At 41.8% G+C, this 13260-nt stretch overlaps 1 protein-coding gene across 4 annotated transcripts in view; it reads right to left on the bottom strand.

Annotated features, from left to right (window-relative positions):
* The window catches only part of ABL2 (ABL proto-oncogene 2, non-receptor tyrosine kinase), a 403452-nt gene that overhangs the window by 162972 nt on the left and 227220 nt on the right, over nucleotides 1-13260 (bottom strand). Inside the window, exon 1 of one of the 4 annotated variants that reach the window (XM_086955822.1) lies at nucleotides 8680-8773. The exons of the other annotated variants lie outside the window; for them this stretch is intronic. Within the exon in view, the coding sequence (XP_086811948.1) occupies nucleotides 8680-8734 (55 nt within the window). The 5' untranslated portion in view covers nucleotides 8735-8773. Of the gene's footprint in view, nucleotides 1-8679; nucleotides 8774-13260 lie in introns of those variants that run through there. 4 annotated transcript variants of the gene reach the window in all.

Raw genomic sequence — 13260 nt, forward strand, 5'->3', positions numbered from 1 at the left:
AGATCCCCCTTCTTAAAGACCGTGTGTCCCCAAGGAGCGACTGGATAGTCACATAATTCGGAATGGCTTCGATATTGGTATGGCTAAGGAGCAGATACTTCTGAAAACAATCCTTATTCACAAAACTGGAGAGTTTGGGCCTGGGCCTACAACAAACTAGCAGAAGTCTGACACTTCAGCATGCTTGACATCCCAGATCCCATCAAATACAAATTGAGAAGTCTACAAGATTTTGGACACAATTTTGGGAGTGATGAAAGATTCTCTGAACTTGAATTAAATACCTAGAGCGAATGACCTGCTTTGGAAAGTACCACAAAACAGTAGTATGGCTTTTCAGAAAATAAGATATGTTGTACTCTGTGTGTGTGTGTGTGTAGAAAAAAAAACTGTGGGCCGAGGAAGGAGAAAAGATGAGGAAGGAGAAAAGATGTGTAAGGCACACTGACACAAGCAAAATACATTCTCAGCCCATTTCAATGCCGACTTCAAATGCATTGTCATTATGGTGGGGTACTGGAAGCAAGCACACCTCCTAGAAGTTGATGATCTAATATATCTTTCAAATTCAGGGCTGTGTGCATGTGGGCACCAGCTTGTTTCTCAAAAACTCATAAAAGAGGTGGGATGTTCAAGAAGGGAGACAGCCCACCAGAGCGGGAAGCCCAAAAGCCAGCGCCACATGGAGATCCAATCAGCTCCTCTTCATAACAAGCATTTACAAATCCAATAGGCCTCGCCTTTGCAACTTATGGTTTTAGCGATGCAGCACAGCATTCCTGGATGCGGTGCTGCTAGGCTAAAGGTTTTTGTTTTAAATTAAAAGCCATTTTGACATGGTGTGCAGGATCATTTTCTAGGTGCACACAACCATGCGTGCCTACAAAATGACGCAGCTGCCATTTTTTTTGCTAACGATCCAAATTGGATCATAACAAAAAAGGGAAAAAAATTGCATGAAGCATTTTTTTTTTGTCAAGTGGGGGAAAGCAACCGTAGCAGTTGGGAGCAACAATGGGGAGGGAAGCCACACAGGGGGGGTTTTCAGGGTGGCAGAAGCAAAACAGGGAACAACAGGCAGAACACTTGCAGCATGAGCGAGGGAAGTGGAAGTAAAGCAGGGAAGTGGAAGTAAAGCAGGGAAGTGGAAGTAAAGCAGGGAAGTGGGTGCAGGAGAAGAAGCAAAAGGGCATGGTGAGAGGACCCAAACGAAATATTAAGCTGGTGGAGAGAAAGCACACAACGAGAAGGCAATGTGAGGGAATTAGGGGAGAAGCCCACTGATGAGAGATGAGAACTTGGAGTGAGGTGGAGGGGAGAGAGAAGCACACAATGGTGACCGTGGAAAAACAAAGGCTCACCCAGAGTGCTTAAAAGCAACAACAACAAAAAATAAGAACAAATTAAAAAAAATATTTTAAAACGAGCATGTCGGGACAGACGCAAGCAGAGAAAGGATAGCCCACACAAGCTAATAAATAAGAAGCAAGTAAATAAAAGTGACAAAAGTCAAACAATGGTAAGCAATGGACAGGCTTCAATTCCACTATAAGCGAACACTATGTCTTGCAATGGACAGTGCAAATCTAAGGCGAAACCTAGAAACTCCAGACGTGGCAGGCAGAAAAACCGGCAGGTCAACTGTGTTTTAGTCAAATCCACCAGACAGCACAAGTAGCCTTGTTGCGAAGATATACTGTGGGTTTACCAAGCAAATACAGGGGTTTACAGCCCGCCAACTGTTTACCATTTGTTGGCTTCACTGCTATTCTCATCTCTCTACATTTTATTCACGTACCATCTTATCAATGTTGTGTTTCTCTCCCATGGAGCACCTCCTCTATACCATCTCTTAGACGGCCTGGCTTCTTTATAAAACAACTTTCTTTTTTTGCCTAACCACTATATGAGAGTGTATGTGTTATAGCTATCACCCCCTGTGCACTTTCCTCCATCTTTAATATTAAAACTCTTTAACTCACCACTTCCCCAACCCGCTCCCACAACTCTTTTGAAGTCAAAGCCAACCAGACAGCACAGTTGTCCAGTTTGCCAAAGACATCTTGTGGACATTTAGAAATATTCTCTGGGAATGGACTCTGCCTGTTGCCTACCATCAGGCTTGTGGTTTGTAACTCACATCTAATCTACCTGCTTTCCATATGCTGGCTTTATTTGTTTTAGGCTGTCCAACTTTAGCGTTCCTTCATTTCCCAAAACCCTATTTACAGGATTTTTCAACCAGTACTGAATTCTGCAAACGGGCTTTTAAATATTGTTCTAATATGTGCATTCAAAGAAAGAGGTCAAATGCTAGGTTTTGTCTTCCAGAGAGCTTGGCTTTTACTTTTCATTCTCTGAAATTCAAAGTGAGAGGATTTATGTGACAATCATGCTGGCTACTCGGGAATGATATATGATGTTATTTTTTTTCGGGCACAAAACAAAATGTAAATGTCTGTAAATGACTTGTGTAGATAGTTCAGGACATGGAAAGCACAAATGAAGCACATTTTGGGGTAATTCTGAAGTGTGGTGGAAACAAATATTTTAATAAGATCAAAATACCCATGTTGATGACATTTCCACACATTATCGTTTGTGCACTGCATACCGTTATTAGTAAAACTGTATGTCTGTGCAAATGTAATAATCACTTCAATTGAAGATGTGTGGTTTGTAATGATTTGTGCTACCACACAATGCATACTCCACTTTGTCCCACTCCGCGCCACTGCACTCTTCTCTGCAGCACTCCACACTGTCACATTACACTGCGTCACTCTACTCTGCATCATTAAACACGGTCACTCCACAGTGCACCATTCCACTACGGTTAAGGTATGATCAGGAGAGTCTCTAACTAAACTAAATAAATTAAGGAAAGAATATAAAATGTTGGTAAGGACTAAAAAGAGAATTTTTAAAGAAAAATGCGGGGAGAAATTACTGGAAACAATAGAAACAAAAAATGTGAAAGGGTTCTGGAAGTTGATACAGGATGCCTCAGGTCGGACTCCAGTAACCATGAGCCGTGTAGTTGATGAGGATGCATGGGAGGAGCATTTAGGTCAATTATATATGGCTAGTAAAGTGCCAGTAAAAAGCAAGGGTAGGGTCCTTAAAGGAACGGAGGTAAATTAATTCCATCCTTCTCTTTAGAAAAAGTGAAGGAAATAATTAGGAAGCTAAATCTAACACAAGCGGCTGGGCCAGATAATTTGCCGGCTGTGATCATTAAAACTCAGCTAGACTGGTGGGCACAATTTCTTTCCAAGATGTTCTTAGCTGTTTTGGAGTCAGGGATTATCCCAAAATCCTGGAGGGGGGCTGTTATTAGGCCTCTGCACAAGAAAGGTGATAGGAATGATCCTAAGAATTATATACATTAATTAATCTGCTAGACATTGGAGTGAAAGTATTTTCGAAAATAATTTTGAGCAGATTAAAAGACTGGGTGGATGCACATTCGATCGTACCGGTCGAACAAGGAGGCTTCAAAGAGGGGTACTCAACTATAGATCATTGCTTTGTCCAATGGTCATTAGCACGTAAATCTATGGAACAGCATGGCAGTTTATACTGCTGCTTTGTTGATTTCCGTGCAGCATTTGACCTTGTGGATAGGGAGTGCCTTTGGGAAACATTCAGAATGTATAATATTCCAAAGGATGTCCTAGCAATAATGTGATGCATGAACAGAACTGGGCACAGGTCATTAAAGATTTAAGAGGGGGTTTGACCCCGGAAATAGCTATAAACAATGGCCTTAGACAGGGTTGCGTTCTAGCCCCACTTTTATTTTCGATATTTCTCGCAGACCTACCATCTTCCTTGATGACCGATAGAAGTGCAAGCCCAAAAGTTAGTGGGAAGCATATATCCTGTTTGCTGTATGCGGACGACTTAGTAATTTTAGACCAAACGGAGCTGGGTCTGCAAAGAAAGTTAAATGCGTTCAATATATATTGTGCTTCTAAACGCTTTACAGTGAATATGGATAAAACAAAATTCCTGTGCTTCGGTAAGAGAAATCAAAAATTTAATTGGACTTTGGGGCAAACGAAATTAGAAATTGTTAACCACTATAAATATCTTGGGATATGGTTTGACAAGTCTCTAAAATGGACTACGCACCTGGAGGCTCAGAAAGTTAAAGCCCTAGCCTCAGTTTGCGGGCTGAAAAACTTCAACAGTAGCTATGGTGATATGTCCCACAGACCACTGTTGAAGGCATTTATTGCAATGATACCCCCACAAATGCAATATGGTGCAGAAATATTATGCTTAGGAGGGAAAAGTACCTGGATCAGAGAATAGGGGAAATGTTTAAAAGCACTATTGTCATTACCTAGCTCATCAATGTTACAGTCAATCAGATTAGAGCTAGATGTGACTTCGTGGGATGCCCGGGTACAAGTAGGTTTGTTAAGGTTTTGGAAACGGCTGGGAATAGGAAAAGGGATGAAAGTGTCACGATGGTGTATGGAGGAGATCCAGAAGAGTGAACTTATGTGGGCGAATGAAACAAGAAAGAACCTGTACTCCATCTGCAATAATTTAAAAGTGGAAATGGATTTGCTGTCCCTGTATATTGCAACGTTAAAGAGTGAGCTTAAACTCCTAGGGAAGGAACTGTCCAAATCAACCGATATAGAGTATCTGTTAAAAAAAAAAGTCTGTACAACCCCTGATAAATAGCTGGAGGAAAGAAAATTGGTATCCCTATTTAGACACCCTGCCAAATCGGGGGCTTAGGATGGAACTTTTAAGGGTGAGAATTGGGATTAACCCAGCTCGGTCAAATGACAAAATAAAAAAGGAATTGTTGGGTCCAGATGGTAGATGCACATGCAGGATTGGTACGAAATGTAATTGCTTGCATATATTAATAGACTGTCAAAAATTAGTAGCCCAGCGAAAACATTTTACGACCGATATGTACAAAATATAGCATTAGTTCCAATCTACAAGCAATTGAGCTCCTCACAGATATGTTTTACCTTAATATTGCCATTGCGGTGGCGAAGTTTATCCAGGCTGTTAAAAAGTTGTTCATGGAATAGGAAATGGAGGATTAGATCAAGTAATGAAGAATGGAGAATGGTTTTATTTTTTTTATATTTTAAAACAGGTTTTAATAAGTCGATCTACCCTTAGGATGTTGGAATGTATTTTATTGCTATATGAAATTGGTTTTAACTATGATGGAGCATCATAAGTACATATGGAAACGAGATGTGGATTTAGTAATTATTTTAAGAATTTTAAAATAAATGTGTATTCCTTGTGGTTTAGAGACTTTTTTTAAAAAAAACACTTCATTCCACAGTACGTCACTGCACTCTACTCTGAATCATTCCACACTAAGCCACTCCACAATGTGTCACTGCAGTTTACTCTGCAGCATTCCACATTATGTCACTCCACAGTGCGTCCCTGCACTCTACTCTGCACCACTCCATATGATGCCTCTCTACTCTACCCCACATTACTTTACTCGACACCATGCACTCTACTCCACTGCACTCTCCTCTGAAACAATCTACTTTAAGCCACTGACCTCTATGCCATTCTACGCCACTGCAATCTACCCTGCGTCACTCCGGTCCACCCAAAAACGATACACTTTACACCACTGCACTGTAAGCCACTATACTCTACAACACCACTGCACCCTGCACCCTTGCGCCATACCAATTCAGTATGCCCCTGCACTCTACTCTGCAAGACTGCACTCTCTGCCATTGAACACCACCACACTACTCTGCACCACTCAACTCTACGCCACTCCACACCAGTACATTCTGCGCCACTCTCCTGATGCCGCTGCACTCTACGCCACTCTAGACCTCTGCACTCCACTGTACTTTATGCTACTTCACTTGAGTCCACTCTACAACACTCCACTCGATGACTCTACTCCATAAAATTCTACGCCACTCCACAACACTACTTCCCTCTACGACACTACTTCACTCTACGCATCTCCCTCTACACCACCTCATCCCACTTTACTCCACTCTGTTCTACAACACACTACTCCACTGCTCCACTCTATGCCATTCCACTCTCCTACATTTCTCTCCTCTATGACAATCTACTCCGCTCTCCGTTCTACAACACACTGCTCCGCAACACCCTTTATGCCACTCCACTCTGCTCTACATCACTTCACAACACTCTACGTCACTAAATTCTACTCCACTCAACACCCTTCCACTCTACTCTCTCCATGAAAGTCTACACCACTCAACTTTATGCCACTCATGACGCTCTATGCAACTCTACACTATTTCAGGCCACTCTACACCACTCCATAACACTCCACTCTACTCAAATCTACAGAACACCGCTCACTTTCCTTTACCCCACTAACTTTTTGCCATGCTGAACAGCAGCCACGCTGTGACAACACAGCTTAGACATATTAGTGAAGCCAATAGCTCTTGCATAGGCGAAACCCATTGGCTTGTTAACATAAGGTGTTTCTGTGTTTTAAAACAGTGCTTTTCTTAATTTTTTGATCAATAAAAATAAAATAAAGGCACCCACATAATTTTGTAAGTGCGTGCATTTGTATTGAACGCATGCACTCGACTACGAATGATGCTGTGGCTGTTTCATCACACTTTTACTGTACACAATAGCTAAAAATACACTCCACAGCCAACAGTACTAATAGGCGCGGCGCGGTCTATTGGTTTACCGATATGTCTTTTCCAAACAGAATACGATTGCTTTGTCAGCCCCATCTACTCTATGCTTTCATCAGACTTGTGACACAAAAAAGTGAGAGTCCACAAACGCAGATAGTTGATTCGATGTAGGTTTTCAGCCAGCTACAAAGTAATGCTGTTCGCTCAGGTGAATGGCCTTTAATGTTAGACCCGGACGCTGGTTCACATTTGATTATTTGAAAAACTAGTCAACGATGTAATGCTATGCTTTGCTCCCTCACCATGAACCTAGAAGGTGTTCCTTCCCAGGGAAGGTAGGACAAATGTAACATTCTGATGAGAAGATTTGACAGATCTTAGTCCGTTCCTAGTTGCACATTTCGCTCTAAGAATCTTATCTCCCTTTTGGGCGAACATATTCCAATGACACGAACTCTGCAGGCTTCTGTCTATGGGTTTATGTTGTTCAAGTATTTTAAGCGCACTTTCTTGCAATGAGCCTCAACACCAATTTATCAGAACCATGAGTCATTTGCTGAATTACTGCAGCAAAATTAAAACACGAGGATATTATTGGAATCTTGGCAAGATCAATTCAGCCGTCAATCCTTCCGGGGTCAATACATTAACATTACATTCCTTAACAGTGCTTGGCAGAAGAGCAACACGAAGCACAACATAAATCATCAATTATGTTTAGCTATTGCACTAAACGATACAATGACGTCCAGAAGCATGAGCAAAACTGGATGCTCTGCATTTAATGGTGCACGTTACCAGAGTACACGTTTCGGAAGCATCAGAATACTTTATCTCAGTAACCTATGCACAACAAGAAATACAATTCAAAACGCTATGCACCAATTAAAGACCCTTTGACAGAGAAGGTCAGGGCTGAAATCATTTTATTGGAATCATAGAAATCAAGAGGAACAAATCCAAATACAATCTGCAACAATAACAAGAGAATGATACAGCTGTCAAATATGATCACGTGAATCCGACAAAAAAAGAAAGGAGGGAAGGGGCAGAGACAGTGTAACGGGAATCAAAGAAACATTTGGAGAGGGGGAGGGGAGAAAGAGAAAGAAGGAGAAAGAGAAAAAGAGAAGAGCGAAAGAGAGAAAGAGAAAGAGAAAGAGAAATAAAGAGGCAGACGATGGCAGAGAGGATGGCTAAGGGGGTCAGCTTTCCCTTAGAAAGAGGACCAACTAAGGAGGAAGTTGTCAGCCCTAACCATCAGGTTATAGATCACCCTCTCATAAGAAGTCGTCTTGAACATGGCGATGAGCCATTCCTCGTGAGTTGGGACCTGCGGAAAAGGCAAACGACATACGATACAGATTTTAGCAATTGTGAGGGCAGTGGAAAGTAGGCGGCGAGCATGGTGTGTTAACTGGGGGAGGACCGCCAGGTCGTGCAGTAGACTCGATAAAGGGGTGGACATATCTATGGTCTCCCCCAACGTGGACATCACTGCAGCCCAGAAAGGGCGGACCGACAGAGAAGGTCTGAATATCCAAGAAATCTGGTCTTGTAGTACATTCCCCAATACAACACTAAATCACACAATGCTAAACTAGACGTCCAATCCAATTTCAGTGGGAAGAAGCACAGCAAAACAACATTATGGTGTTAGATTCACAACTCTGGAATAGTCTGAATCTACTTGAGAAGTAACTAACCAGTTAGCACTCATGAGAGCTCTCAAGATTATATTCGGTTCATGGAGGCCCTTGATAGCCATCAGCCAAAGATCACTGTGGCCGCAACCTCCTGAAAAAGGGACTGAACCCTTTCATCTCCACATAGGAACCTCTTTACTTGCATCAGTCATGAACAAAAAGTGACACCACTGAGATGTTGATCTGCAGAAAGGCGAACTACCAAATTCAAACGTAAAGACTCAAGCCCTGACAAGTTACTACTGGAAGGAGAAATGCTGGAAGCAAACTGTGACAGACCAATCCCAATAAGGCTAATTTCAATTGCATCCTACCTGGATTATCAAGATCATGTTGAGGAAATCCACAATTAAACTTGAGAAAGCCCATGCAGGAGGTAGGGTGATCCAATTGAGTAGAAAAACAACTCACTTCCAACTTGTCTTTATTCTCCATGATTTGCTGTGCTAAGAGACACTCCCAGTAGCACTGCAGAGAACAAACTACTCATGTGACCAAGTCTCTCACGAGAACATTTTGGGCAGTATTGAGACAGTAAGTGGTAATTAAGGAACCAGATTAAGCAATCGAGTTCGGGGATATGTGCTGATGGCATCAGAACCACACATATAACTCGGTTCCCCTTTTGTGGGAACAAAAGCCATTTTTGAGTTGCTCCGTAAGCATTTTACATTTACAACACTTCGTGACTCACAAGGGTCCAAACCCAGCGTTGATGGCAGTTTAAGTTACATTTTACGATGTAAAATAATGATTTAACCAAGACTCTAAATTAGTTTCCAACACTAAGGCCTCACACTCAATATCAGGAGGTACTGAATGCTTGGTCATTCTACAATGAATCAGGAGTTTTTTTTCCCATGAAGCAGGTGCACTGCTGGGATTTACGGCATTAACAGAACAAACAAGCCACAAGCATCTCTGCCAGCATGACCTCCAGCAATACGAGTCACGAGTTGGACTGTGAAATGTAGCCGTACGCACAAAACGTTAGTCATTTGGATAGTACATTTTGTAAACTTGGCTCTCAATTTACACTGTATGTGGACAGCTCTTTTAAATGACCAGTAGAAAGAGAATTTGCAGTGCTGGCTATATAGTGTTAAGCCAATGGGGACAAACGGGTCCCTCCCATGCACCGAAGACTAAGAGCATCCGAGTTACTGCCGGCAGAGTACCTTTTAGTGCAGTGCTGGGAATTGAATATATCTCAAGTGGAAAGACTAGTGCTTAATTTCAGCGCAGAGGCGAACTTAGGAGCCCACCACGACTGCTTTCAAATGTTCGGGTTACCAAACCACAAGATGACCAGTCTTCGTTCCACTTATTTCCACCACCTTTCTGCATATCTCACTCTTACAGGTTCTTTTGTCATGTCTGCTTCCTGACCTTTTCATTGTTTTGCAGTCTCCCTCATCCTTATTTCTCCCTTTTCTATCTTTCGACAACTTGTTCGGGGTCAAAGTCAGATGCTGAAAAATAGATTCCAGTCCTCAGATAGGAGTGCCTCTGACCACCATTCATACTGACCACAACATATTAAACACTGGGAAAGACTCAACACCCTAAATATGTATATGAATGCATGAATGAAAATAAATTTGCATTGCGCAGAACTTTGCCCACGGGCATCAAGGCGCATAGGATGGAAGAGCTGGAAACAATGCACATGTCGGAAGAGGGGTGCCGGGTTAAATACAGTCTTCAAGCCAAAAACCCAGCATACACATAAGGCCATGTTTGAAAGCAGTTGCATGAACTTGACTGACACAATATTCTGATCCTATTGAAGCAAACACATGGAGAAACTGAATTAAATATCTATTAAGAGCAGCCTAGGACAACAAGATGAACTTATAGGTATTTCTCCAAGGCTCTTGAGCTTCAAAATAACTCACATAGCCTTAAACTTTAAAAAATTTAGGGGCCAGTTACAGAAAGGATGAAGACGTCAAACAGTAGATTTCTTGATCTTTTTGGCTTTAGTAATGGAGGCTAATTCACTTATGCAATATTTACTGGCAGACTCCTTTCTGATGGCCACTACCAGTAATTGTATGGAAGACGTGTATTGTTTACCAAATCAGATGAAAGGATGTATCTGCATTTGCCACATGTAAACCCTAGATGCAAAAACGACCTGTCTGTACATGGCCATTGATTAAAGACAGGTTATTTGTAACAGCAACATTTGAACTCTTGGACTGCAATACTGGCTTGAACAGTCTTTTCCCAGGTCATGAAATTACCAGTTAGGAGCCTGACAGCTGACCACCTTAAGTGGCAGTGGAAATGGCAGAGTTCACCAGGCTCTCCAAATTTCCAGGTTATGTGGCAAGGAAAATTTTCAAAAAGAAGAGCAGAAGAGACCATGACAGATGGATTCGAGGAAACCCTGGCTCCAAATGGTCACTACTAGGCTTTGGCAGTGAACTCCGCTCGCAGAGTTTTCAGTACTCCGTGGAGCACGCAGAGTTTCAGGGAGCAGAGTTTAATCCTTGCTCGAGCAAGATTTCTAAACGTGGATGGTCGTGATCACTCGCGTTGAGAAGCATCCATTTGCATTGAGGAAGCTGCGGCTCGAGTGGAAAATCTACTCTAGTGGCAGAAAGAAGTGCCCTCTTGCTCTACACATGGTGCCATTTGCACTGATTTTCCAGCGCAAGACACTCGGCTCTAAAAATCAGCGCGAACTGCATGACCTACCGTACTTTGCCGCTTGCGGAACTCCACATAGCGTGGCGGAGTTCCTTGACCACTTCATGGAATCTCCGCCCAGGCCTAGTCACTACCCATTTGCCATGAGTGCAAGGAGACCACCAGAAGTAAAACTTCATAAGCATTCCTTCTACAGACATGTTGTGCTACTTAAAGAGTAGGAATACAAGAGGTGCACAACCACGCACCTAGTTGGTCCAACTCAATGTTCTCTTTAAAGTCTGGATGAGCGTTTGTTCTTTCCCCTTAATGCATTTGGTTTTCAGAGAAATCCTTTGGGTTTATGGCCTTGAATGAACAAAGGGTTTGGGACGGCAGGTAGACCTGACAGAAAATCATAAGGACCTTGGCTGCTTTGACAACTGTTTATTTGAATCAGGAACTTGTATGCGAGAAACAAGGTCATTGTTGAAAGGCACAATGAAGCCATCTTGCCCTAAGTGTACTTTTTGAAAAGCGAAGACTTGCACCATGTAAGCGCTCCTCACACATGCAGGTGACAACCTCTTAGCAAGTGTCGCACAACAAACAATTCTCTTTCTAATCAAAGCCTGCGATTACCCGTTAGGCCACGTATCTCAGAGAAGGAATGGGACTGGCTTAGTGAGCTTTTACAGTTGAAGTACATCATCTATGCACAGCAAAGATAGAATTTGTTTGGTAAATCACATTGCTACTATTTTGCTACTCTGGAGCATCCAATCCATTCACAGGTCTAGAGAATGGCGGTGGCCACCGTTCATCTTGGTCACATATTCTGGTTGATAACTATTGAGTGTATGTTAGCTAGTGCATCGCGTTGATAGAGCTTATTTTATCCACAAAGGACCTAAACTTTGGATAAATTCCACATTAATTACGTCAGTTCACATACATTAACCTCCATAGTTAGTTAGGGCAGTTTGATGGGCAAATTTTGGCAAGCACAAATAGAATGATGCTGTCCTTGCTTAGGACAGGATCTTAGGCCTTGACATGCATCCCTCAACTATTTTGCTAATGAATGCCTAGAACTATGCTCAAAATCATTAATGAAATAAGAAAAGGTGAGCATAAGACAAATCTCCGAGCCCAACATATGAAACATCCTATGTAAACCTGTGGAAAATTAACCCCCCCCCCAAATACCTTTGGGAATGATATTAAACTAGATAGCCGCCACAGTAGTCTGTTTAACTCACTGTAATTAAGAAAATATTCCCATCTGAAACAGGAGTACTAGATACACAAAAGTCCACTCAATCTTCCCCCTTGCAGTGCTCTAGGTACCCTCTAATCTGCATAACTAGACAGCCCTGTAACTAAAACCTATCTAACCTGGCAAGCCTGAGCCCTTGATTGTAACAGGGGTGAGACATCTGGTTTGTGATTTCAGTACCTTCAAGGAAACATTTGAATCCCAGAGTCGTAATTGTGACATTTAACTAGACATCACTCGAAATCCCAACTCGTTGGCTGCTTATAATGAGGTGAACTGTAGTTTTAAACGCCACTAACCAATCCTTGTAAGAGGAATTGATATCCAAGTAAAAAGCAGAAAGCATCAGGACTTGAAAGCCCTCTCCCGAGGTGTACCAATTAAAAAATGGTGGTTAAAAAAAATTATTGGGGAAAATCTTTACTAAAGCACAACATATGGGTTATATAAAAATATTTTCCCCAGGTTAAGAAGAAATATTAAGCTGTGTGATTGGTGAGGCTTTCAATAATAGTGAGAATCCCCAAGACTTAAATATCTAGTCTTGCCCTCTGCGGTTAACTAGGTTAATGTCTTTTCACAGTGAATACAGTACGTTTTGATAAGTTTCTTTCAAAAGATTTTACGTATTTATATATGTATCATAGCAAATGAAGCACGGGTAGATGGATCAGTAACTCTTAAACCACCTTAGGGTATTAAATATTTTGCCTGTTTGCTTTCAACGGCTGATGCGTGGAGAGTAAAATGTACATCGTTGGATGGGTAACTGTTTCTCAAAATTGTACAATACTAATAAACGCTCAGCTGCAGAGAAGCAAAAATTCTTACACCTGCAGACATTCTACTACATTATAGTTATTAAACAAGCATTGGCAATGACAATACGTCTCAGCAATGCCCGAGCTATTGGCGTGGTCAATGTGAATTTATTTTAGCAGTAGTTGCCGCCAACTGATGTTATATTTAGTGTGTGACT

The sequence above is a fragment of the Lissotriton vulgaris genome, chromosome 1_1, assembly GCF_964263255.1.
Source record: "Lissotriton vulgaris chromosome 1_1, aLisVul1.2, whole genome shotgun sequence".
NCBI classification, from domain to species: Eukaryota; Metazoa; Chordata; class Amphibia; order Caudata; family Salamandridae; genus Lissotriton; species Lissotriton vulgaris.